Raw genomic sequence first — 25,073 nt, forward strand, 5'->3', positions numbered from 1 at the left:
AATTTAAAAGCATCTTAACAGATCTTCTTTTCGTATTCCTTCTTATCGTTGTTTGATGTAGTTGTTAATGAAATTTTATGGCCCATGAACAAACAGAATAGCTAATTGCATAAGCAGAGAAAAATAACAAATTTCTAGTTGTCTTGTGTGTAAAATAATGTTTATTTATATAAACAAAGAATCTTTAAAGCATTATTAGTAATTGATAAGTGTTTTTTTTATTGCTGATCAAGCAATCCTTTGGCATCATATATTGACAGGAGCTTAGCCACCATGTCCTGCACTCTTTCACTTTCATACATTGAATCCTGAAACCGTATAGCTTTCGGTGTTTCATCATATAGACACATGAAATCTGGTTCCTCTTTGCCTTGGTATATCATCAATGGCTGAAATACTGTTGAAATCAGCACAGCTAAGGAAGGGGCATAAAATCTTACAAGATTTGAATCAAAAACTTAAGAGCACTTAACCAAACTTACCCATAAAACGACGTCGATCGAACTGTAGATGATATTCATGCAAACTAGGTAACACGCCTTTATAGTTGAGTCTCTGGAGATTCTCTTTTAAAGCGTAGTAATGGTGTTGGATCAGCTCCGCTTGTCGACTTAGTACATCCTCCTGCAGCGAAGTGCTAAAAAAGTAATGCAAATCAACCAGCGGAGAAGTCCAAGTAGTAAATTGAAAATCGATGGGCAAACAAGTAGATGGTTTGCCTTTGTCATCATATTTAAACATCACATTTGTTGTCCAACAATCTCCATGGGCTAGGGTCTGGAAATCATTCTCATCCACATCGTACGATCGAGCAGCGTATTCCATTAGATTATCCAAAAGCTGTTCCATTTTGTCGTAGTAGCGAGAGTTCAGTTTTGGCTGGGACTTTACATATCGCAACAGCCCTTTGTAGAGTATGGAAAAAAGTTTTTTGTATCCGGTGACGCCGCGTGAAAAGAATCCTGTAGAGAAGTTCCTTTCCAGGACTTCAGGATAACGTTGCTTCAGCACTGTTGCTGCTGCATGAAATTTAGCTAGCATTTCCAGTGTAATTTTTGTGTGCTCCAGATCCATTTGCTTGATTCGATCGGTATTGGTGTACTTGAGTGGCGATAAATCTTCAAGTAATATTATGCACAGTTCTCGATCAACGCATACAGCTTCCGCATGCAATTTCCCAGTTACACCTACTTCCTTAAGTAGTTCGGCCATCCTTGGCAGCACAAACTCATACATATCCATTTCACGTGTATACACATTGTATTCGGCAAAGAGTTTCGCCTGTGGAGCATCAGTTGGACAGGCCTCCTTTAGCACATAAGTTTTCTTCTGCAGATCACCATTTCCATCTGTATATTCAACATGGACACGTGTCATTACACCAACATAGTTCTCACCCTTTGCTGTTGCTGCGTTTGAGCAGAGCTTAAGGATCTGCAGTTTGTCATCTTTGTAAAAGGATCTCAGCTTGGGCTCTAGATAGGACTTGGTTAACCAAGCAGGCAATGCCGTTTCTTGCATATCGTATGATGTTTAGATGCTGACTGATTTGGAGAGACAACTGACTGCCAAATGTCTGACTAAAGGTTTATATTATGACGAAACGGAGGAGTTGTTATCATTCTTAACTATACTACTTAGCTTATCGCACTAAACTCATACGTAACGCAAAGCCACGTAAAGTGTGTCGCGAATTCTTAATTGCCACTTGTAAATCTATGGGCCACGTAGCTCTCACTGATGTTCTCCGGGTTGCATTATAAAAGCGATTTGTCGACATGACGAAGCAAATCTCATCTCATCATCCGTAACGTCATGAGAGACAGGCTTTGTAAGAATGCTTTATCATTCTATTATATTATTATTGTTTGATATGTAGAATTTACACCTCTCTCCATACATGAGGCTTCAAAACATTATAAATTAAGATTCTAGAAAACACTAATTTCATTCTGAAAGGCAATAAGGTGTAGCTGTTAGATTTCTTAATGCAATGTAGAATGATTTCTTATTCATTTGGATGTTTGACACATTCATATAACTATTGGAACTGCTTTGAGAAGTAAAATTCGGTTTTGTATATATCATGAAGTATTTTCTGCCCAAGCCAAAAATTGTCAGATAATGCTAATGCAGTTATTGTTTGGAGTTAAATATATGCTAAGACTTGCTCATAAAATATGCTTTATCTTAATTGAATGTCAAATAAACTATAAATATATTTACATGAATTAACTGGCAGTTTTCGTTGCCCAATTATAATTTTGTAGCTGCAAAACCTGTCACCTTTGCAGCATCTCTCTTGGGGCTTGAAAATCGTCAGAGATAGCCCACCAATCGGAGAAACAAATGTAAGAGAAAGTTTATGATCAATTTAAAGACAAGGTTGTGAATCTTTTGTCTCGTCATCATGAATCCTTCTTTAGTACATTTAACCGTCAGGCTAGCATGAGAACAGCTGGTGGAATCATAAATTTAGTGCCTGTCAATATTTTTGAACTCATTGCTGTCAGGGGTTGGAGCAGATGAAGTCGACTCACTTATGGCCTTATCATACAGCGGTGGCAGCATGGCCATAAATGCATGCAAACAAGAATGAATATTTGTAGTTAGTTTTACTATATGTCTAAATCATATTTGCCTTATTAAATCAGTTACATGTGTTGGCAGCAGAGATAACAGCCGTTTAGCTTGAACTTTAGCGGCTTAAATGATATTACCAAACCGAACAGATATATCTTTATAGTATATATGTATGTATATATCTTATTTCTGTATATATATATTCGATATAAACATATTGTTGCTTATGAGAGAGCTATACGTCGATCGCTATATAAACAATTTGTGTTCTTTCTTTTGGTGCGTTCTATAAACAAAAGCATGCTACTGATAAGGCGCTAGCAAACATTGGGGGCCAACAGTTGGGGTTTGCTTTTTTGTTTTTGGCATAAACAAATCTTTCTGGCCATAAGTAGATACAAGTATGAAATACACACAAAGTGTTTATTATTGATTGCCGTGTAAGGGGAAAAATGTAGTTGGTAAAAAAAGTAGTTTTCACATGCATATAAATAATTTATTAGCCATACAATTAAATTACTCTAACTAATTAAAGCAAGACAGTAAAAAAAGTAACTTGTTAAGATGGTACTAGGCACAAATTCTATTAAAATTTCCTCTATTGCAATCGTTTTGAAATGGTGTCCAAATAATTGTAGCCAGTATAAGCCTTACTCGTGGCCCAATCCTTGCTGTAGCCATTGGCATTGATTTCATGGGGGCCAGAACTGTAAGGAGTATACGAGTTGCTTCCCAAGAATTGTGAGTAGTCCGAAGGATCAGAGTCGTAGACATGGGAATGCGTTTGCACCAAATGCGGATGTATCTTGCAGAGAGTTTTGAACTTGAGATAATGTATAAGCCAACCCACACCGCCAACTAGTAGAGCATTCATGCCCAGAACACCAAAGAGCAATGAGACTAGAGTCATCTTTAGATGGGCAATTTTCATTAGAATAATCAGAGGCAGAATGATTAGCCACTTCTTCTTCTTGCGCGCGCCACGAGACTCTGAATGAGATTAGAAGATTATTCAATGTCTGTTTCGGAATCGCACAACTTGGACTTACCCGACTCGTCCATGACACGGGCTCCTGTTTCACTCGATATGGCCAACTGGAGGCCATGATTGCGTCCAAAAGTCTCCATGGCACGCTTAAGGAACTTATATATGCGCGTCAGTTCGCTGTCACCTGCAAGATAAATGCAAGTAAAGTGCGTAATTAGTTTCTGTGAAAAATGGTCATCATTTGTTTATTCTTTGTACAAGGAAATGAGCCGCATTTCCAATGAATTCCAAAATTTAATTAATTAACACGCGCGATAAACAACCGGAAGGGTTTATCAGCACACTCTATGGCCGCCGCACGGTGCTGTCTAAACAAAAACCGATAAACCCAACTATATGTATATATAGCTAATACCAATCTCTCGGATTGGTGTTGAATTCTATGATCATTTGAATATCCCAAATCAGCCTCAAGCTGCTGCAATTATTAATTGATGTTGCTGCTGACCACCAAGCAAACAACTTTCCTTCTTTATATTTTATTTTCTTTTTTTCTTGGACCCACCTTCGAGGCTCTTGGCATCGTTAAAGACAACAATATCATCGGCTGGCTCCCCCAGCTGAACTAGCCTGAGCAGGCGATGTTTATCCTCATTCATTTCACGTCCATACTCATTGGGAAAGAAACCCATGCTGTTGGTGGCCAATTTCCAGATGAGTTTCGATGCCTTGTATTTGATACAGGATACCAAATTTCTGGTATCAAAGCATTGCCTTTGATTCCGAGCAATATAGACATCATTGTGCGTTACCAAAGAGCCTCTAGCACGTCCCGTAAATGGGGATTTGGTTTGAGCGTCCGTTTTAATTGCCCTTATTGTGGTTTCTGTTTGTGCCTGCTGCTCCTCGGTTGCACTGCTGTAGTGGAGTAGTAGGAGTAGCAATAAAGCTGCCACAAATATGCGACACATTAACATGGTTAACTTAGGAACACAAAACACACAGAGAAAACGAAAATAAAAGTGCAACACTTGTGGCAGCCTGCAACACCGCGCGGCTGGCTGGGCGAAATACAAATGGCAATCAACAGGCAGTTGGCTACTCCTTTTATCATAAAGTGGCAAACCACAAGCCGAAGCCAACTAACGAGTTGCATCTCGTCTTTGACTTCGACTCGTCTAATTCCAATTCATGAAGCTTGCACCGGAATTGCAATTCCTGCTGCCGATCTTTGTGGTGGATGCCAATGCTACCAAAAACTTTCTGGGTCAGAGTGGGAGAGGAGAAGTCGAAGACAGAGGCAAAGAAAATTGAATCGCATAGCATTGCTGTTGTCTGGATTATGAAGCCAGCGGGCCAATTGACCGATAGACCGCCTTACCGCTGCGTGTGACTGAAAGCAAAAGCCACAAACGAAAGTGAATCCCCATACAGCTGCCATGATGGTGATAATATATATCTGTATCTGAATCTGATGGATATGTTGTTACAATTAAATCAGCCTGGCGCCAACCCATGAGACAAGAGACAATGAATGAACCGGCAACTGGGGCCACCGAGCTAGAGGCAGTGACTCTTGTAAATGATACCAATCAGAATAAGTGCGAAGGCATTTATGTGAGCTTAATCTGTGGCTAGTGAATGTGTGGATATTAAACCAATAGATGGATAGCTACTCATACATATAGATAGAGAAAAAGAGAGAGGGTGAGGGGTCGCCACACATGTATTGTCTATACAATTTACATATTTTTACGCAAAAAAGAAATAAAACTTTGAGTTGAATTGTTGCGAATTATTGTCTTGCTCCTGTGCTCGTTTGTGTATACCTACATATGTATGTACATATATCTGTGCGATCGTCTTAATTACAATGCCAGAGACGTTGCACGCGAAAGTTGTTGTTGTTTCGTGTGCTCCTGTTGTGCCACCGAGTTGCCTCTGTTGCATTATTGACTAGTGAAAGTAACAATTGGTTTAGTTTGTCGGCTAAACATTTAGTTTTTTTGCTCTGCTACTCTACTGATGAATTCTTGACCGTTGTTGATCGATGGCGTACATGATGATTGAATTGATTAGCTTCGATTTGCAATACGAACTTAATTAGCATTAGGTAATGGCATTTGACTAACGTAAGTCAACATACGCCTACAAAAGATCAAGTTCATTCTAGTTTTTAGCTATTTGGAGCACCAGACTATTCGGCAGGTGTGTGTAGAAAGTTTAATTTGACCAACAATTGCCAGCAAAACATTATTTTTAAGCAAGAGCAACAACAAATATTTAACCGCATGAAACTCGACCGAAAACTCGGCTAACAATGTCTAATGATTGGCAGCCTGCATTCAAGTCGATTTTTGATGAACGCATATTAAATCACGAAGCGCACGCGAACGTGCTACCATTTAGACGGTTTTCATATACCAGAGACCGCCAAAAGACAATTGAAGATCAATATAAAAATAGCAAAAAGAAAAGAAATAGATTATAACACAGAAAAAAAGCGAGAGAGCTCAAGTAGGATAATATTAATTTGATTAGGCCCAGAGTAATTAAAACAACTTAAGTGGTGAGGTGGATTGATGACAAAATTTCTTGAACTGTCAGCCGGATGGACAGTCTAATGACCATTGGCTAACTACACTTGGCCATCAGCGACAGTTGCACTATAAAAAAAAAAAATTGTTATAGTCTGTAACGCGTGACAGTGAAATTTCCGTTCAGGTGCATCGCAGGTTAAACGACCTGAGTTCACGTTTACTTTCAAACAAACCAAAACGCTTTATGCTAAAATTTCAATGTCTTTGCTAAAATAAAAGTCCAAAACTATTGAGCAATTGATATCGGATGTGCATGTTGATAGCACATAGAAGACAAAACTTAATCAATGTCTTTCAGACTTTCACCTAAAATGATTTCCAAAATTGATTTAAAGAAATTGCTGAAAATTCATCTAAAAGAGGTGAAAGAATATTCCAAGTCTATAATTTGCTTAAAGCGTGTGAATATTGCCAATAAATAAAAAAATGCTTATGTGCATTAGGTAATTTGAGCCAAAAGAAGGAAGAATAAAATTGAATTTAATCAATATATATTAAATAAATTTATATAGTTGAGGCAATTGAAACCCGATCAAGTTTTATATTGGGAAGAAAGTTGTTATGAATATGCAATACTAAATCTCAAAAAAGGAGAAAGCTAACGAAACATAATCCTTTCACATATCCATGATATGTGTCGCAGCTTTGAATGGATTGAATGGATAAATGGGACAATTCATCGCTTTGAATTTAAAATACCATTTGTCATTCCACTTCATTTAACTAGTCAATGCGGAAAATATAACTTGGCATTTTAACAATGATTTTGTATATTTTTTATTTGGTTTTGGTATAAGAGAGATTTCAAATTACTCTCTATGTTTGGTTTATTATTATCAATTAAACACGTTAAGTTGGTATTCTTGGCTCTTTTTCGGACCTTTTTTTTAACAAGTTATCTTAAAGATTACGACAAACGGAAAGAGCAAACGGAAAGAGTTATTTAAATATTGTTTTCTTTATTGAGAAAAAAATGAAGTGAAAATTTTTTTCTTCGAGGCCTGTTTAAAAAGATCTTGGCCTCCACAGTTAGCCCAAAAAAGAGAAATGCTGTTGGCAGCAAGGACAACATGATATTTGATGGATTACATGAATGTAATCCTGGATCAGAATGTTGTAATTTTTTTTACAAATTGGGAACAATTCAAAAATAAAAAAAAGCTATTAGAAATTTTTATATAGTTTAGCATTAGGAAAAAAATTGTACAAAAACCCTAATATTAGGTATTAGGACAAGACCAGAATGGCGACAAAATCTGCGTCGATTGCTTTATGTTTTGTCAAAGTCGGTTCAAAAGAAAAACGTGTTTCGAGATAAAAGCGCGTTTAAAGTTTTGCCTCACATTGGCTCTTAAAGTATTTTGAATTTCAAAAGACCCTTTTAAGACGATATTTTCAATGCTCCAAGTCAAAATGAAGCTACCAAAATATATCGAAAAAAAAGAATAATACCCGCTTAAATCTCACTATAAAGCGTTGGCTTTATTACCATAAACTATTCGACTTCCTCTTGTTTCTCCAGACCAGATATATAGAAAATACATACATATATATAATTTATGTTGATGTTTGAATTTAGTTGAAAGCGAAAAATCAACTGTAGATGGAGCTTTCAATGGCGATGAGTAGACCAAGCACATGCATATGACAACCACAATTGTTGCTACTACTCAACAGCTGGCGCCAAAAGTTAGCAGCGCCATCTACATGTCATGAAATGTTTGTCAAATTCAACTAGTTGCAGATTTTTACCATTTACCTCATAAGCTTTATTAACAATTAACTTAACTTAGTGGATGTTTACCCCATTTTCCTAACTACTAGTTCCCCAGCTTACTTACTATTTATTATTTCAAATACCAAAATTATATTACAACATTTTGTCTACTTCTGGCTCGCAAGAGGCGCATAATTAATGAATCCTTGTCCAGTCCGTAAATGGAGGTCTGTCCATTTCTTGGGGACGATTGTTGCTCCTCCGCCATGTAATCATCGCTGTTTGTTGGAGCTTTTGTTGTGGCATCTTCGACAGATGCATCCGTGGAGGTAGTAGTCGTTGGCTCTGTTGAAGTGGACAAGATGCCAGGAGCTGTAGTAGTCTCTTCTGGAGCTTGGGTGGAGGCTTCTGTTGTGGTGGTTGTGGTAGCCAAAGATGTTGATGCTGGGACAGGAAGAGGTGTGGTTGTTTTTGGCTTACTTGTTGTTACTACTCTTCTTGGCGCCTTTATTGTTGTTGTTGGGCGAATCAACTCTTCATCCATCACATCGAACATTTTAGAATCAATATTAGCCAGATTGAGTAGTTCATTCATATTAATTGGCAGTTGAGTGGTCGTAATTTCGGGTGGGACCGTTGTTAGTTCCATATTGTTGATTGGATAATAATAATATTGTTTCTCACTCTGTGATTTTGCAAAACTTGCTGGTTTCTTATTGAACATGCTCTTGACATTGTCCAGAGTTTGCTGAATCAGCCAATTGTCATTCGATGACCACATTTTTGATACCTCAGTTGAGTGGTCATACAAAGAGTTCTGATAACCCTCGAAACTCGACAAATCTATTTTGCGTATCTTGCGATTATTATTATCTGTTAATTTGGATATTTTCTTCAATTTTCTACGAGGCAAAGCATTTGTTTTTGTTGGTGCTGCTGTTGTTGTCAATTTTCTTCTGCGATACATTAATTTTGTAGTACTCGTTTGCTGATCCTTCGATGTGTATAGAACTTTTGGTATAAGCGATGATTGACGTGAGGATTCTGTGGGCAAGCCCTTGGAAATTTCGTCACATTCTGAATCTTTAATGATCTTCCAAGCTGTAAGAATTGGTTAGTCGTATATTTTTATAAATGTTAATTAATTACTTACAACTATTTGGATCCTTGCAGCGAACTCGTTCTAAATAGCATTTATTGATGATTGTATAATTGATGCCATTGCGATTGGCACAAATCGGACTGTAGATATTTGGGCATGGAGCATCACAGTGTCTACATGAGCCCTCGTGCAAAATTGTCCAAGCTGCGGTATAAACGAGGGGAAAATTACAAACCACTACAAATTCCAAATAAATAGTAAATAGTTTTTACCATTGCCCACTCTCTGGCTAAACTCCATAAGCGAACAAACATTGGAAAAAGTTCGACTCTCGCCATTGAAACTGCCGCAGACTGGTTCATTGCTAAAGACACAGGGTTTCGCTTGACTTTTGGCTCGGGACTTGGTTCTGATTTTGGGCTGTGACATCACAACGGGTTTGCGGGCTGGTAGTGAGTAACTTTTCACCATGGTCCCCGTATTGCTGATGAACTGGGTGTGAAATGTCGATGGTGCAAAGATTTCTACTGCATCCTCGGCTATCTGAAAGTCTTCCACTTGATTACGCTTTTTGTGGCTACGCTTGGTGCGGTCCGAGTCCTCTTTTGGCTTGGCCTTTGGCTTGTATTTGCGGTTGTGTTTCATTTTGGTGCTATCCTCGCCGCACAAACCTTCCGAAACAATGCGCCAGTCTGCGAGAGATAAATAATATTTGGGATTATTAGCATATATTAGCTTGGAGTAGAAAAATTTCAATAACTTCTCACTTCTTTGGGTTTTGATATTTTCCGCATTGACCAGACATTCATTGGAGAATGTTGATTTCACGCCAGCGTAAGTGGCGCACACCGGACGATAGATATTCGTGCAGGGCACTGGACGAGTACGTTTACGTTCACCCACCAAGACAGTGTGTTGGGCCACCTCAGTGTTTTTGGTGGGGCAAACATCCCATTTGTATACCAGCCAATCAGATTTGGTTGTGCATGAAGCTCGTGCCATTTCACAGCGATTCGTAAAGGTCTTACGCTCTGCTGTATTGACACTTACACCGCAAACTGGTCGAAACTCTTTGCCACATTCAAAATCACAAGCAGGAATACAGTATTGCAGAGCCACATCAACTGCAAGTCACATACACACAAATAATTAATTTAATCTATTAAGATTTGTATCTAATCTTTACTTACACAGTGGTCCACCAATTAGATTTTCATTCTGAGCTTTCCTTAAATCACATTCGTTTTTGAATAACAAATACTCGCCGTTACCCCGGGCGCATACGGGAGCATTGTCATTGGAACAAAGCATTGCGCCATGATCCAGGGCAGTGACTACCGTTAATAACAATAGATATGCTAACAAGATAATGGAGAAAACTCGTCTTCCAGCCATGTTGTTGCCCTTAAGAATAATCGAAACTAACTGCAACTTGAGATGCATCTTGCTCTTTTATACACACATTACCGTCGACGCACGCGCTTCATCGCTTCGCATTGATATAGCCAGATACCAGCCAGATATTATCGGGCATTCGAAATTCTGATGACAGCGAAATAAACGCGATAAACACGACCCAATGAAACTAAAGTGTCAAGTATTTAAATGCCTCCATAGATCGGATAGTAGTAGTAGTAGTTAAACGGAATGCAGTCGATGGCTCGATATGTACATGTTGAATTTTTGGCATTCTATTAATAGATAATGTAGGTCAGTTTTACTCAATTAGATGCAAATCTTTATTGTGACTTTTTTTATAACTTTTTTTTGGCTTGTGGATGGACAGTTTGTCGGTTTGAAGAGCTACGTGATATTTGGTTGATTTAGCCAAAAGCAATCGACAAGAGATAAGCCAAACTTTTGCATTTGCATTGATTGTGCGGTTGTTTTTTTTTCAAAACTCTTTTTTTTTTGTGCACAAATTGTGGAATACTTTGTATTATAAATCGTTTGTCTTTTCCGCAGTTCACAAATGTCTGATAGCAAAAATTTCTACCAAGAAAATGTTAATTCTAAAACATAGAAAAATAGATAGTTGAACAATGAATGAATTTGTTGTTTCAATTATCATGTACAATGTTTTGATAAGATTTTCATTCAACCAAAAAAAAAAAGACGACATAAATCAAAAATGTATAGTTATCTATGAATTTCATAAGATGAGATATATATTTTGTATCTTAAAACTTGTAGTTGTTTATTTAAAGGCTTTTCAGTATTATCTTATATCAAGCAGAAAATTAATTAAACATACAAAATTTATGATTAACCGATATTAAATATTTATGTAATTGTTTTATAATTTATTATTCAATAGAAGAAGACTCCTCTGAAACAGATATTTATTACCTTGAGGCCTTTTGTTGAAGTCTGAATCCAAACCATATATTTTACAGTTTCATGAATTCAAATTCAAGTGGCAAATTGTCAATGACCAATGGATCTAAACATAGATCTAAGTTCAAATTCATAACAGAGAATTTCAAATTAGCCTTGAAATTTAGTTAATTATGGTTGAGCTTAACCAATTTGATAATTTAACCGTTTTCTAACGCTTGCCAAACGAAACTCTAATGTAGCCAAATGAATCCACCATGTTCTAATCTTAAGCATAACGTGTCCAAAGATGTTCTACCAATTTTGGTATATTCCACAGTCACGCGCCGTGTAAGTGACAGCTGCTCTCGATCTCAGTCAATTGGTAATTTTGCGAGAAGGCCAGAAACTTCCATTAATGACAAACAATCTTGGTGTAGGAAAAGAAAAAAGGGGGCGCAGAAATTACAAAATCTAATAACGCGCTGCTAATGCAATGCGGCAAACGATAGCAATAGAAAGAAAGAAAGCATAAAATGTGAGGGGAAGTTGTTTGCTGAATCTCTTAAGAGAGAAAGACAAAGCTGAATGCGGCTGGTGAAATGGCTTTAAGCACTGTGAGCGATCGAAAGAGAGAATGAGCCACTATCAAAGTGGTTTGCTTTTTCAGTGCTGCATGAAAAACTCGAGACAGTCTAACGACAAGAGCTGAAGCATAAAGACATGCGACGACGGGTGCAACGGCCAAAAGAGTTAGAGTCATTGAACGCTTGCATTAGACAAACAAATAAATAAATAAACCAAACAACAAACCAGAAAACGCATATTGATCATAAGCAGTGTATTGTTAGGAGACGACTCCTTAAGTGATGATGGTGGTGCAAAAAGCAGCGGCTCTGCCACCCACAACAGCAGCAGGTCCCAGCAAGGCCAATTGCTACATGGATCAATATCAGAAATATTCAACGCACAGCGAAACAGCGGACAGTGGCAATGGCAGTGACCTGGAGAGTAACGGCGGTCCGGTCAAACCAGCTTCCAGCCTGCTGATGACCGATGACAGTGAAGAGAGTGGTCCCTCGTCCCTCGGTAGTGACTCCGTCAATTGCAGCACCACGGAATATGTGCGTCAGGCAGCATCCAAGCCCAGTGGACAACTGCGTCAGAGACAGAAATCAATGAGAATGCTCGGAGCCCTCTTGCCGGACTCCCTGCTGCGGGATATAAGAGATCGACGTGGATCTAACGATTATATTGTACAGTATACAAGTCCCGTCGAGGTCAAGGATAAGCCAAAAGTGAGTTTCGCATTGGACACCGATTCATCGTCCAGTCGTCGCCTATCCCGCGAGTCTCTAAGCGAAGAGAAAATCGAGGAACTACGCGCCGCTGTACAGCGAGCCAATTTTGTGCAAACCGCTGACGATGAGGCACCACAATCTCTGCCAACAACCACCAGCAACGGCACCAACGGCAACCACAGCAACTACAAATACGCCGATGATCAATACTACAGCTTTCACATTCATGAGCACGAGAACTTCAGCAGTTTCACAAGCCATGGCGATACAGAAACAGATACGGATTTGGCGGCAGCTAGTTTAACGGAACAACAAGATGTCTTTGCCGGCTACCGGGATGTCAGATGCAGCTCCAGTTCCACACAATCGACCATCCGTTCGGCCAAGGGCACAGTGCGCGGAGTCAAGAATCGTGTGCGCAATGGAATAGCCACATTCTTGCAGTTCCAGCAGCAACCCAATGCGAAGGTAACTCAACTTTTCATAAATTCAAATATCAATACTCCCACGATTTACTCGCAAGTTGTTTGTGTTTTGAAATGATGCAATCAGAGGGCTAGGTTTTGAGCATCATTTCTGTTTTGGCAAATTGTTTGGCAATGGACAGCACGGTCTTACAGGGAGAAAGTGCTGCGTATCTAACAAATGCCGCCGCCACCATAGAGAAGTCGATGGCTGCTTTTCAATCAGTATCTTTCACATTTTGTATTTATGTCTCGCACTTGGCGCATTTAATTCGTAATCTAATGAACTGTGTGTGAGGTGCAGAGTGGTGTAGAGTGGTGCAGAGTGGAGTGTCGTGACAGACCTCCGCTTTCAAGCGTCTTTTTTTTCTCTCTCTCAGTTTCTTCTTCAATTATAATGGAAACCGTTAAGTGGCTTATTTTGTCGTTGTCGTTTTGTTTGAGCTTAGCTCACGTTTACATTTCGCTTAGATAGCGCCCCAGCTAATTTAGATATCGGCATGGCGACTGACAGATGTATCTATGGATACCAACTTGTGTCGGACTGCCGCCAACTAGTCATTTCTATTCGTTTTATTTTTTGGGGTTTTCTTTCTTCAACATTTCCCAAGAGATTTGTAGTTTAGTTGCTGCCTGTAGAGTTGTTGATGTTGTTGTTGTTGCTGTTGTTGTTGGCTAATCGCCAGTTAATGTTGTGCAGTTAGAGACAAAAGTCGAACCAGCTAATTTATAGAAAGAAAGTCGACATCTTGTCAATAATGAACATAGTTTCTTTAAGGCGTGTTCTGGGAACTAATTTTTATGCTGATTGAAACATAATTTCACATATGTATGAGAGAGAAATATAATTTAATGAATAGCCACTAATCATCTGAATTCATATTATTTTGATGTACGTGTATCTAAATTATCATTTTTTGTAGTGAGAAAGTTTATCATTTCATTTATCTGGTTTATATCAACATTTTTTATTGCAGTCAAACATTTCACAACTTGTCTCCTAATCGATGGATTATATCTAAAACGTTTTTCTGCCATTTCCACCTGGTTTTCATCACCACAGTTTTTTTTATTATCATTGCTTAAAAAATGTTTCAAGATTATTTTATTATATTTTCTGCTCTGGCAATAGTCCATAAATATTAACATTTTTTTGGTTTTTTGTTTTCTTCTTCTGGCTTTTCTGCTTTTGTTTTTTATGCTTTTTAACTTTTATTAGTGGAGCGCGCTCATTTCACTTCCAAGATTAGAAAATTTCCCTTTATCTAATTTATTACTCAGATTTTAGATCATTTTAATTGTTTTGTTTACTGTTGTTGTTGTTGTTGTTGTTGTGGCTGCTGCTTTCTTGCATTTCACTTTCGGTGCCATGGAGCAAAACCCCAGATGAATTGATGGAATGTTTTGCCCGCCTTCCAAGTAACACAGAGAAACAGCGAGATCAGCATAAATTAAGCTTTGATGGCTAAAGAGAAAAAATGAATAGAAATGTTTTATGGCCTTATATAGCGGTTCACATGTAAATTAGCCAAGTCCGAGTTGATCTCAAATAGAAAGAAGTCAGTCACTAAAATGAGATGTCTGGTTAATTATGGTACAACACAATAAGTAAAATGTGTAGTAAAAATCGAAAGTGTTAATCTCTGGCATTGTGTTGAGTGATTGGCAGTTAGCCCTTGAATCCGTCGCTTAAAGCCATAATTAGAGCAATCGTCGGGCATTTACGAGATGGATATTCGATGTCTGGCAAATTGGTCTGTTTGCTCAAATCTCGAAACCGACAAACATAATAAACAGAAAACCATAAAAACCAAAACAACAACAAAATAAAACACAACTCACTCTTTGACTTCATTTTGTCACCTTCGAGAAGCAATTTTTGAAGAGCTGCGGCGGCATTGGCATTAGCCTCTATATCGATATATATTTGTTGCTCAACTCATCGATTGGCAATCACTCTACGCTGCTGGCCATACAAGTGACCTGCTTTCTCTTTTTTCCCCCATTTAGCTGCGGCAGTTGCGGCTGCATCAAGATTGCTGCTGCTGCTGCTGCCACTGAGACAGCCAGCCATAAGAGTTTCTGGCTAAAAGTGCCAGGGATTTTCCGTCTTTTTTCTTACTTTTTTGGCCATGCAAATGAATGCCTTGAGTTGACATTGAACACAGGGCAGGTTAACTTTAATCAGGTATTAGCTAAGCAGAAAGAAAAACTTTACAATTTGTTGCTGTTGATGGTGGTTTTCTCCAATTGTTGAAAAATTCAATTCGGAAAAACAACTTCGAACTGAAAAGTTGACTTTCCATTTGACCGCAGCCTGTTTGTTGTTTGTTGTTTGCTGGCTCTTGCTTTTTATTTATTATTTCTTTTTTTGTTAAGATGAAATATTTTTGTCGCTATTGTCTTTGACAATGTCCCGTTGCAGCTGCAATCCGTTGGGGTCTTTCTGCACTATTGTTTCCTTCTCTCTCTCTCTCTCGCTCTTTTTCTCAGTTTTTCCATTAATTTTCTTTCTTCTTTTTATGGCCAAGCATATTCTCGTCACACCGGTTCGAGGACGCTTATGCACATAGTTCATTGATAGGTGAGTTGCGGCTCCTCTGGTTCATTAGCCAAAGCAGACGTCACCAAAGTTGGCCAACTAACGGAAATGTTAATTGTCAAATGAAATAAGCGAGCTCCCTCCTCCTCCCGCCCCCTCTCCACACCAACCGGTTCAGCCTTACAAAATAAGCCATCATAAATTGTTGTTAGTGAGGGGGAAAAAAAATTCCAGATATTCAGATACAGATACAGATGCATACAAACAAACAAATGCATTGATATTAGATAGCCATTGTGTGTGTGTGTGTGTGTGAGTGTGTGCATGTTATGTCTGTCGATTGCCTAGCAGTTTTCCTATTATTGCTTAATTGTATTGATTAATAGGATTTTGAGTGACATGTAGCGCTGTTTGGTCAGTTGTCTTGTGCTGGTCTCTGTTGTTACGTGACCACAAGCTAATGAACTCAAGTGAGTGCAAACACATACATTCATACATTCATACATACATGCAGCATGCAGTTTGCAGTTTGACGGAAGATTACCGTTACAAACAAGTTGCATGCCTCCTTAGCATAGGTCGAGGGATACAAGCAAAGCAGCTTTTCTCGTTTCATTTCGAAAATCACTTTAGCTCCACCCAACAAAAAATAAACGAGACTATGAGACCCCATTTCGGCCATGCTTCTATGTGGGTTCTCTCACCACCTGACCATGACAAACTTGAAAATCTGAGCTCTGTGGCGAATTCCAGCTTGTTTTTTTTTTTTGGTGACCTGCTTTTTCCAGAACACTAACACAGCACAAAAAAAAACTAGAACTACTGCTTATCATTTCCTGTCACCTCTCCCCTGCTTCTGGCTTTATTTACAGTGCTACAAAGAGAAAGATCTGGGCAAGGTTGTACTGTACACGACCAGCATGGGCATCATACGGGACACCTATACGAAATGTGCCAATGTCAAGCAGATTCTGCGCACTCTCCTGGTCAAGTTTGAGGAGCGGGATGTATTCATGAGTGTCGAGTATCAGGCCGAGATGCGTCAACGCATGCAGTCCACACACATACGTGTGCCCCAGCTTTATGTGGAGGGTCAGCACATCGGCGATGCGGACACGGTGGAGCGACTGAACGAGTCCGGTGAGCTGCGTCAGCTGCTTAAGCCGTACAAATCGATTGCCAGCACATATACCTGCCAGACCTGCGGTGGCTATCGATTACTGCCGTGCCCCTCATGCAATGGATCCAAGAAGTCCGTGCACAGGAATCACTTTACGGCCGAATTTGTGGCCCTCAAATGCATGAACTGTGACGAGGTGGGCCTCGTCAAGTGTCACAATTGCTAAACGACTGCCGAGGATGGAATATCTCTATAGTTTTTAAGCATTTAAATATTGCATTTTATATTCTTTTCAGTGTATTCAAACAAAAAAACTGTAAATTCTCGATAATTGTAAGCCCAGTATAACTCAGTCAGTGAATGAAATATGGGAGCGATCAGATATAATAAATAATGACTAGGAAATAAAAAATCGAAAATAAAAACCAATGTGAGAGAAGAGTGAAATCTTTGTGAAATGGGGATTTAATGCTGGACAACAATTGACTAAAGTCTACCTACTTTTATCTAAAGTTCTTATTGCAAAGTCACAGCGAGATGCTGAGATTATTTTTAAATCGATGCTAAGAAAACATTAAGAAAGTAAAATTGTTGTGTAATGTTTATTACGAATATAATGGAGAGCAAAATGTAATATTAAACCTAATTCTCTGTTTATCTGATTATGTTGCATACTTTTGGGATGTGAACGAATATGTGAAGCAATATATTTTTTTGCGAAAATTCAGATGAACTTGTTCACTTATTGTTGCCCATTCTTGGAAAACTCTCCATCTCTCTCATTCCTCTCCTTTTTTCTGTCTCTTTCACTGTCTTCCTCAGTCTCCTGTTCTTGGTCCTTTTTTGTGGGGACTCGCTTTTAGCAATTATGTAAACCGGCTTCACTCTCTGCACACCGACCATGCAATTTTCTCGCGCCATTTAATTTTTGTCGGGCCGGCGTTTGCTGCTCCTACTCCAGCTCCAGCTGCTGCTGCTGCTCCTGCTTTTGATTCTTCTGACTCGGACCCTCGCATGTCTCCCATCTCTGTCTATCTTTTGGTCTACCGTAGCCTTTGGGGCAGTTTGCCCTTCGGGTTTGCCATTGCCATTTGCTTTTGCTGTCTTTGTTAGTTATTGTTATGGTCCTTTTAATGTTATTTTCCACTTGGCTCACACTTTTGTTAACATGCCGCCCGCACGCACCGAAAAACCAACTGACCAACCAAACTGACCAACAACAAAAACGTGCCCAACCCTTTGGCATGGCCTCTTCAGCAGCAGACCCTGACACACTCACAGCAAAAATTGTTGTGTTTCCGCCTTTTCTTTTGCTGGGTAACCCACCAGGCCCCCAGATCGTTAAATTCACAGGCGGCTACATTGTAATTACCAAACAGAGTCATAGCCAGAGCCACCCGAGCCGTTGAACTACCCGTCGAGCCGTTTGGCCCAAATCCTCAACCAAGGCGGCTTGATTTATGTGCCAACAGCGGCGGCGGCGTCGTCATCGTCGTCATACGCAATTTTTCATAAACAATTTGGCACAATAACACACAATATGCCAAGGGGTTGGAGTCGGCTTTTGGAACCATCTCCTTTCCCTCTCTCCTCTCACAAAATATATCAGAAAAAAAAAGAAATTGCAATATTAAAATAAATATTGTAAATACCGGTAATGCTGGCAAACGGCGTGGCGTCGCCATATGAGTGGCGTCTGGTGGCCACAGCAGGATGGCTTTAACAACAGGAGCAATACTGGCAGGCAGGCAGGCAGTCAGTCGTGCAGGCGGGCAACCTGTCGCTATCGTTGTCGCTGTGCATTTAAGTCGAGTTCCGTTGTGCCACATAATAGCAGCTGGCTGCCAGGGAGCAGTTAAAACCAGGACCCCTCGACCAGACTCCAAATAGGGCTTTTCGATCTCCACGAATCGCTTCTGCTACTGCCGCTTTTGTTAACTTTATCCACGGTAATTAGTTTATGCGCACCATTTCATGTGCAATTCGGTCATTAAACATTTTTTGTGCCTCCATTTGGTGGGTGAGTGGTGCGGGGATGCGGTGGGGTATAAAGTGCGGGGAACTTTGGGTTTGTGCACATTATTATTTAGCCATATTTTTGGGCTGTGGCCCAGAAATAACTAAAAACGGCGGCGCTTAACTCTAATGCTGCATACTTGCAGGCGCAGGTGTTTTAGAGCTCACTATAAATTTGTATATTGTGTTGTTGTTCTTCTTGTTGTCGCTCCCAATTGGCGACAAATAAAATTAGCAACACATTATGTTTTTCGGGCAAAAAACTTTCAAATTGTTCTACCCCATCCCGCTTTCAGCATTCTTTCTTTCTCTCTCTCTGTGTTTGGGCTCATTATAGAGAGATTTCTACAGCGGGTCGAATTCGAGGCGGGCCACAAATCACGGGCAGCTACTCAACGGATTATTAAGTGAAAATTATGGCACTCCAAAGGCTCATAAAGCATTTACAATGCCTGGCAACGGGACAGCGGAACGGAGACGCAGCAAACAGAGCCACAGTAGCGGTTAGTTACATTTTCTCTTCCCTTTTTCATCTTTCGCCATTTTTTTTATTGTCATTCTGTTTGCTGTTGCTAAAGTTGCTGCCCCCTAACCCATTTGGCCATAAAACTAACATAGCTCACATTATGCTTTAGAGGGAGAGAAAGTGGGTATTTTGTTTGTTTTTTTCTTGGTTTCTCCTATATCCCCAAAGCAACGTCAGCGAAAGGGCGCTTTCTTTCTCCTTTGAGTGTGTGTGTGCATAAGTTTTAATCTGCCTTCGTTACAATCAGCTGGTTCGCTCTCTTCTACGAAAAAATAAATACAAAATCGCGAAATCTATTAAACCAAATAATCACAGTAAAATACTCTTTCCAAAAATAATGCAAAAATAGTAAAAAAAAAACTTTAAAAGGCTTTAAAATTACTATCGATTGTTAGAAAATTTGTAAATGTCTTTATAAAAATTATATAAAATATACATGGTTTAAATAATTTTAAAGTTCCTTCAGGTCTTAACTGAAAACGATTTGAAAAATTTCTGAAATATAATACTGTGATATCCTAAATTCTATAAAAGATCTAGGATGCTCTTTATATATCTGTTGAATTTGTTGTACTCAAAATCACCCCAAATATGTATTAATATTGTTAATTGTTCTCTTGATTTGTTAAGTTTAAATTTAACACTTAAATATATTCTAATTTCATATGTTTGTATAAAATACAAACATCATTTCATAGTAAACTAAGCTGACTTTGCAAGTTGAGCCATGGAAAAAAGTGCATAGAGATTCAGATGGCAGTAAATAAAATAAAAAAAAGAAGCAAAGTGCGGCTAAAAGATACGTAAAGTAAGAAGCGAATTGATTAAAATTTATGCTCTTTATTTGCTTCAACTTTCGCCGAAAGAAACACACACACGAACATTTGGTAAGAATAACAATGTCTTGAGATAAAGATAGAATTGTTTGAGAAGTTCATTCTATAAAGATATATTCACTGTTATCAAAAGTTTGCCATTCAATTTGGCCTGATACCATGAAGAAAGAAGAAATAATTGTCTGAATGGTTGGCTAGGCATTTAAACAACATTCTGATTAAATTATTTTAATGGCAAGTTAGTATACATACGGACTATAGATAAATGGGCCGAGATGTATGGCGAATATATGCATCGTCGTCGCTATTTTCACAGAAGCCAATTAATTCAACTGCGAACTATTAAAGCACACACTGGGCGCTCATAAATTGAGGCGCGAATGAAGAACCTTTGGGGGCAGAAGGAGGAATACGAACAGGAGCAGGAGCACATCATGAAGCAATTCTCCAGAGTGAGTTGTAAATGAATGAATATTTCATAGAATGCGAATTTCGAGTAGATGCAGATGGAGTAAAGGCGCTTGCTAACCGACTTTGCTTGGTTTGCCATATTAGCTAAGCCGGCAACTGATGGACGATGCCCAAATGCTGTGAGTATGAGTGGAAGGTTTTGGGTCTCGATTTAGGATTTTGGATTAGGTGTGTTCGTAGAAGGGTGTGTGTGCTTTTTTCTCCTTTTTTTTTTTTTGTTGGGCACACCTGCCCGCATGAATCGTCTCCAATGCGCTGTCTGTATATTCCTTCTTCTATGCTGCCGCTACTGTTGCTCTACGACTACTCCGAGTACTCTGACTGACTGGTAAATATTTATTGAACACGATTCGCTCGTTAGGCGGACGCAGAACACACATAGAGAAGAGTCCCCCATGGCTGCTGTTGATGCTTCTCTTTCTGCTGCTGCTGTTGTTGCTCTTCTGCTTCTCATATACATTCGTTTTTCACTTTGATTCATTCTGTAGCATTTTTCAATTTCTTTGTATGGAACCTACATGCATACACATATAGAGCAAGCTTACATAGTACGTCTACTTCATCAAATGAAATGGAACCATCGAAATGAATTTGAATACGCTTTCTTCTTTTCTTTGAGGGCAAATCTCTTCAAAGTTAATTAAGAAATATGTTGAAAGGCAAAGAATTTTACATTTTTATTAAATATGAAGAGTAGATATTAAAAAACATTTGTTGATTGGACAAATACTTTACTTCCATGATTTTAAATTGCTTTTGATCCATTCATCTCTACATTTTTAATGGAAAATCACTTGGCTATTTAGCACAGAAAGAGTACAAGAAATTCGTTTAGTACTTTTCAATGTAAAGTTTGTTTTCTTATTATTTTTGTTATCCGATTTTTATCTAGGATGTTGAAAAAGCATGTCCAGGGAGAGCTTAGCTAGGCGATATGTGTATGTGTGTTTGTGTTTGTGTGTAGGAGTGGAAATTTTCATCTATAAGAGTTGGAAATTGTAAATGTGTTTGTGTGTATTAGTTTTACATAGAGCTTGGCCTGGTCGTCAGCTCAATAGGCCAGGCCAGAAAGAAACAGTTAATAAAATCCCTTGACACGAAGGCGTTTACATAAGCTTTTAGCAAATAATTGAGTGTGCGTGCCTTTGTTGTTGTTGTTGTTGTTGTTGTTGCTATTGCTGTTGTTGGTATTGTTTGCACGTGTGCCGTGCGATTGCCGAAATTGCTCGGATTGGGAACACGCCCCCATATTCCCAGCAGGTTAACCCTCAGAACAACTCCAACACCCATGTCCACCCACATATTGACTGGTTTTTCGGTTTCTGTTTCATTTTCTATAAACTGGAAATTCAATTGAATTTGCAAAAATTGTTGTTTACATGTCGATTTGCTTGTTTGATTTATGCAAAATGTGTGTGCCTGGACAGCAGAAATTGGGCGTGGTCCAGCCCATAATAAACACACGCACACACTCATCGTATACTCAACGATGTGTGCCTAGAGATTTGGCCAAACAATCTTGTGCCGAAATTAGAGACACGGCCCCAGCTCCAATCTTTCCTGCCCTCTTGTATCCTGTCCGGTTCGGTATAGTCGGTTGCGTATTAAACGAAATTAGCTGCCAATGGGCGAAATCAGATTGCCAAAAAAGGGAGCTTGTATTATTTGGCAGGGGCGGGTTATATGTGATTGCCTTTGCCTTGAGTGTGTAGATTGTTAGTTGCCTCTCGTTTCTTGGTATATCCCTTTATAGTTGTTGTTTAGTTGGCTGTAGGCTGCAGAACCTTTTCGTACAATCGTTTCAATCTTGTTTGATAAATTCTCTATTTACATATGGCAAACATTTTTTCCTCCTTTCACTCTAACCATTAGCTGCTGCTTGACATGACTGGCACGTAAACGCATTACGCATACGCCGCATTATCCGGTGTGGGGTGAAAATTGTGAATTTAGCCGCTAAGTGCAGCATTCGCACTCGGAATTCCATCAACGTCAGCCCACATAATGACCTGGATGCGGACAAACACAATGCAATAACCAAAGAAGAAGAGATAGTGATAGAGAGAGAGAGCGGGAGGGACAGAGCGAATTATGAAAAGAAAATGGCAAAAAAGAAGTCAGCTGAGCTGACAGCTAAAAGAAAATTTGTCTTCTCTACAAGTTGCAGGCCAAGTTTGACGTTGCCGGCGAGTTTGGAGTTGAAGAGGATAAACATTTTTCAGCAGCAATAAATAATAAAGGAAAATGGCAGCAACACAGTAAGATAAGGGAGCGCAGGAGCATAAAGAGAAGAGTACGAAAGGGGATGGGCGAAAAAATATTAATAATAAAAGTACACAACAGCAGCAGTGAGCATAAAGGGACAGCACAATGGATGCGGATGTGCCAGTGGCTGGGCAGAATCTGGGCAGCCAACAAGAAAAGTGCATCCACGAATAAAATCAAAGCCATCAACTGCAATTGCACTGGATGTGGACATGCTCAGTATGGAAGGCGGAAGGCGGTAGCGAATTGAATGGTTATTGAAAGTGCTTCCCTTTTACCCATCTTCGCTAAGCAGAAGGGGGGAGGGGGAGTGGCCGATTGGTTGAATAAAAGTTTTCAGCTTTCCTTACGGCCATAAAACTATTACGCAAGATGCATAAAGACTTTGTCAAGTGGAAAAATATGAAAAACTTTTACATTTCTATGCAAAAGGCAGCAGCAAATGTAAATTGCTTCCACATGATGGTCATAGATGAAAAAGGGGTGAACAGAAAGTCCATGGGGAGGTAGCATCTTGGAATTTAATATGGATGGCAAATCTTATGTGTGAAACCTTCTATCAAGTGCTTCACATGTAATTGGTAAAGTTTTTAATCTCATCTAATTGGCTAATATGCCATTTCCAGCTCAAACTCTAGGTACCAAGTTTTTTTTAGGAGGTTATTAAATTATATTTAATCGAAACCTTTAATGGCCGATTTAAAGATTACAGGAATGTGTGTTTGGTTGGCAACTGGCGTAATTCAGCACGGAAAGCAAACAATGTGGCAAGTCACAAGGCACACTTTCAATTTTCAGAAAACACATAAAACTTGATTATCTTGATTAAATTGCAAATCAAAAACATGTTTCAAGGATTACTTGTGTGCCACAGAAAGACACACACACAACCACATACATATATATGTATACCACTTGACACAGAGATAGAGAGGAATATATATATGTATATTTAGCTGGATTTTTGGTAAGGGGAATGGTAGGATGGGAATAATAATTGTAAACTGCAGCCAAGATTGAAAGACTATCTTTTGAAATGTACAACAGAGTCTGTGGTTGTCTATATGTAAATGTGAGTGTGTATGTGTGTTTGTGTTTGTGTGGGAGTGGCAATGTTAATCTGTTAACAAGAAGCTTAGATCGATTTCATTTTCAAAGTGTTTATATCAATTTAAAGTAATTACAAACAGCCACAAACATATGACAGAGAGAAAGAGAGATAGAGAGAGAGACAGAGATGACTTGGCCTTACACAACGCACACTCAACAATTGAATGTATGTGTGTGTGTATGTGTGTATGCTTAATGGAAATTATTACCCAAATTGAATGTAACTATGTGTTCTGTCACATATACTAGAGTCTAAATGCCTATCGACAGACAGTTACTTCAATATTTGCATGTACACAGAGACTCTCGAGTTGCAAACATATTGACAGAATACTTCCAACTATTTGAATATTGTTTGCATAGCACAAAAGTTTCACTCTGTAATTAATATGATTATTGATTATTACGAACGGAATTTGCATATAGTTATGTGGGTGTTGATTAATCTCAATCAATTGATTAGTTACAGCTTAGCAAATTGATTGCATTTATTGGAGTGGAAGGCCTTGACATCAACATGAAAGCCCAATTCGTTCGACATTTTATAGAAGATAGAAAGCAAAATGAAAAGGTTAATTTGCTTTAATTAGAATTTTGTCAAACAATAATGCGGTTCATCATTTACGGTATAATAAATACAGAGAATAATTGAATCGCTTTGAGATATTTTGTTTAACTTTTCAATCCCAGGTTTTCATCAACATTTAAGAACTTGGCTCAATTTTTATTGCCAACAATCAAAGGAGTGCGGCGGCCAAGTAGTACAGTCTAATTAGCCGACATTATAACTATAAATTGGTTCAGTTGTTGAAATAATATATTATAATCCGCTTAAGTTGTGGCATATTTTCAAGAGCCGAAACCTTTTTACGAAATCTTTACCCAAAGAACGCTCGTTAAGTTTGTTAACTTAAAAGCCAGCCGCATTCAGAGAAGTAGTGTTTTATGGTGGGGTGGCAGGGCGACTAACTAACTGCAAGTTGGGCCATACACCGACAGACATAGTCAGACAGAGCGAAAGACAGAGAAGAGAGACTAACAGACAATGTGTAAAAATAATGAATATTACATTCAAATTTTACGAGTGCCACTTAGGCACGCGTTCCAAACCCTTTC

The 25,073-nt window shown here is 38.9% G+C and overlaps 4 protein-coding genes across 4 annotated transcripts; 1 reads left to right on the forward strand and 3 right to left on the reverse strand.

The window, feature by feature from the left end:
* Positions 1–143: 143 nt before the first annotated feature.
* On the reverse strand, positions 144–1,545 carry LOC6650295. Its single transcript, XM_002073596.4, has 2 exons — positions 483–1,545; positions 144–415 (listed from the first exon to the last, which is right to left on the reverse strand). The coding sequence occupies exons 1-2, from the start codon at positions 1,519–1,521 to the stop codon at positions 219–221; spliced, it is 1,236 nt and encodes a 411-aa protein (XP_002073632.1). The 5' UTR covers positions 1,522–1,545; the 3' UTR covers positions 144–218.
* Positions 1,546–3,144: 1,599 nt separating this feature from the next.
* On the reverse strand, positions 3,145–4,566 carry LOC6650296. The gene is made up of 3 exons (XM_002073597.3): positions 4,137–4,566; positions 3,633–3,755; positions 3,145–3,573 (listed from the first exon to the last, which is right to left on the reverse strand). Exons 1-3 carry the CDS (start codon positions 4,546–4,548, stop codon positions 3,182–3,184), a joined length of 927 nt encoding a protein of 308 aa, XP_002073633.1. The 5' UTR covers positions 4,549–4,566; the 3' UTR covers positions 3,145–3,181.
* Positions 4,567–7,909: 3,343 nt separating this feature from the next.
* LOC6650297 lies at positions 7,910–10,397 on the reverse strand. The gene is made up of 5 exons (XM_002073598.4): positions 10,181–10,397; positions 9,758–10,114; positions 9,263–9,682; positions 9,042–9,194; positions 7,910–8,989 (listed from the first exon to the last, which is right to left on the reverse strand). The coding sequence occupies exons 1-5, from the start codon at positions 10,383–10,385 to the stop codon at positions 8,037–8,039; spliced, it is 2,088 nt and encodes a 695-aa protein (XP_002073634.4). The 5' UTR covers positions 10,386–10,397; the 3' UTR covers positions 7,910–8,036.
* A 1,822-nt stretch (positions 10,398–12,219) lies between these two features.
* LOC6650298 (glutaredoxin domain-containing cysteine-rich protein CG31559) lies at positions 12,220–17,162 on the forward strand. Its single transcript, XM_002073599.4, has 2 exons — positions 12,220–13,075; positions 16,486–17,162. The coding sequence occupies exons 1-2, from the start codon at positions 12,248–12,250 to the stop codon at positions 16,957–16,959; spliced, it is 1,302 nt and encodes a 433-aa protein (XP_002073635.3). The 5' UTR covers positions 12,220–12,247; the 3' UTR covers positions 16,960–17,162.
* Positions 17,163–25,073: the final 7,911 nt, after the last annotated feature.

This window comes from Drosophila willistoni, chromosome 3R (genome assembly GCF_018902025.1).
Source record: "Drosophila willistoni isolate 14030-0811.24 chromosome 3R, UCI_dwil_1.1, whole genome shotgun sequence".
Classification (NCBI taxonomy): Eukaryota; Metazoa; Arthropoda; class Insecta; order Diptera; family Drosophilidae; genus Drosophila; species Drosophila willistoni.

What these genes read in the sequence shown, in the direction of transcription:
- LOC6650295 (XM_002073596.4), bottom strand. Translation starts at nt 1,521, where the DNA reads ATGCAAGAAACGGCATTGCCTGCTTGGTTAACCAAGTCCTATCTAGAG. An exon ending in CGATCGACGTCGTTTTATGG is followed by an intron (nt 416 to 482) that starts GTAAGTTTGGTT and finishes CCCCTTCCTTAG; the next exon opens with CTGTGCTGATTTCAACAGTA.
- LOC6650296 (XM_002073597.3), bottom strand. Translation starts at nt 4,548, where the DNA reads ATGTTAATGTGTCGCATATTTGTGGCAGCTTTATTGCTACTCCTACTA. An exon ending in CGATGCCAAGAGCCTCGAAG is followed by an intron (nt 3,756 to 4,136) that starts GTGGGTCCAAGA and finishes TTTATCTTGCAG; the next exon opens with GTGACAGCGAACTGACGCGC. An exon ending in CCGTGTCATGGACGAGTCGG is followed by an intron (nt 3,574 to 3,632) that starts GTAAGTCCAAGT and finishes AATCTCATTCAG; the next exon opens with AGTCTCGTGGCGCGCGCAAG.
- LOC6650297 (XM_002073598.4), bottom strand. Translation starts at nt 10,385, where the DNA reads ATGGCTGGAAGACGAGTTTTCTCCATTATCTTGTTAGCATATCTATTG. An exon ending in AAATATCAAAACCCAAAGAA is followed by an intron (nt 9,683 to 9,757) that starts GTGAGAAGTTAT and finishes TATCTCTCGCAG; the next exon opens with ACTGGCGCATTGTTTCGGAA. An exon ending in CTGCAAGGATCCAAATAGTT is followed by an intron (nt 8,990 to 9,041) that starts GTAAGTAATTAA and finishes CAATTCTTACAG; the next exon opens with CTTGGAAGATCATTAAAGAT.
- LOC6650298 (XM_002073599.4), top strand. Translation starts at nt 12,248, where the DNA reads ATGGATCAATATCAGAAATATTCAACGCACAGCGAAACAGCGGACAGT. An exon ending in AGCAGCAACCCAATGCGAAG is followed by an intron (nt 13,076 to 16,485) that starts GTAACTCAACTT and finishes CTTTATTTACAG; the next exon opens with TGCTACAAAGAGAAAGATCT.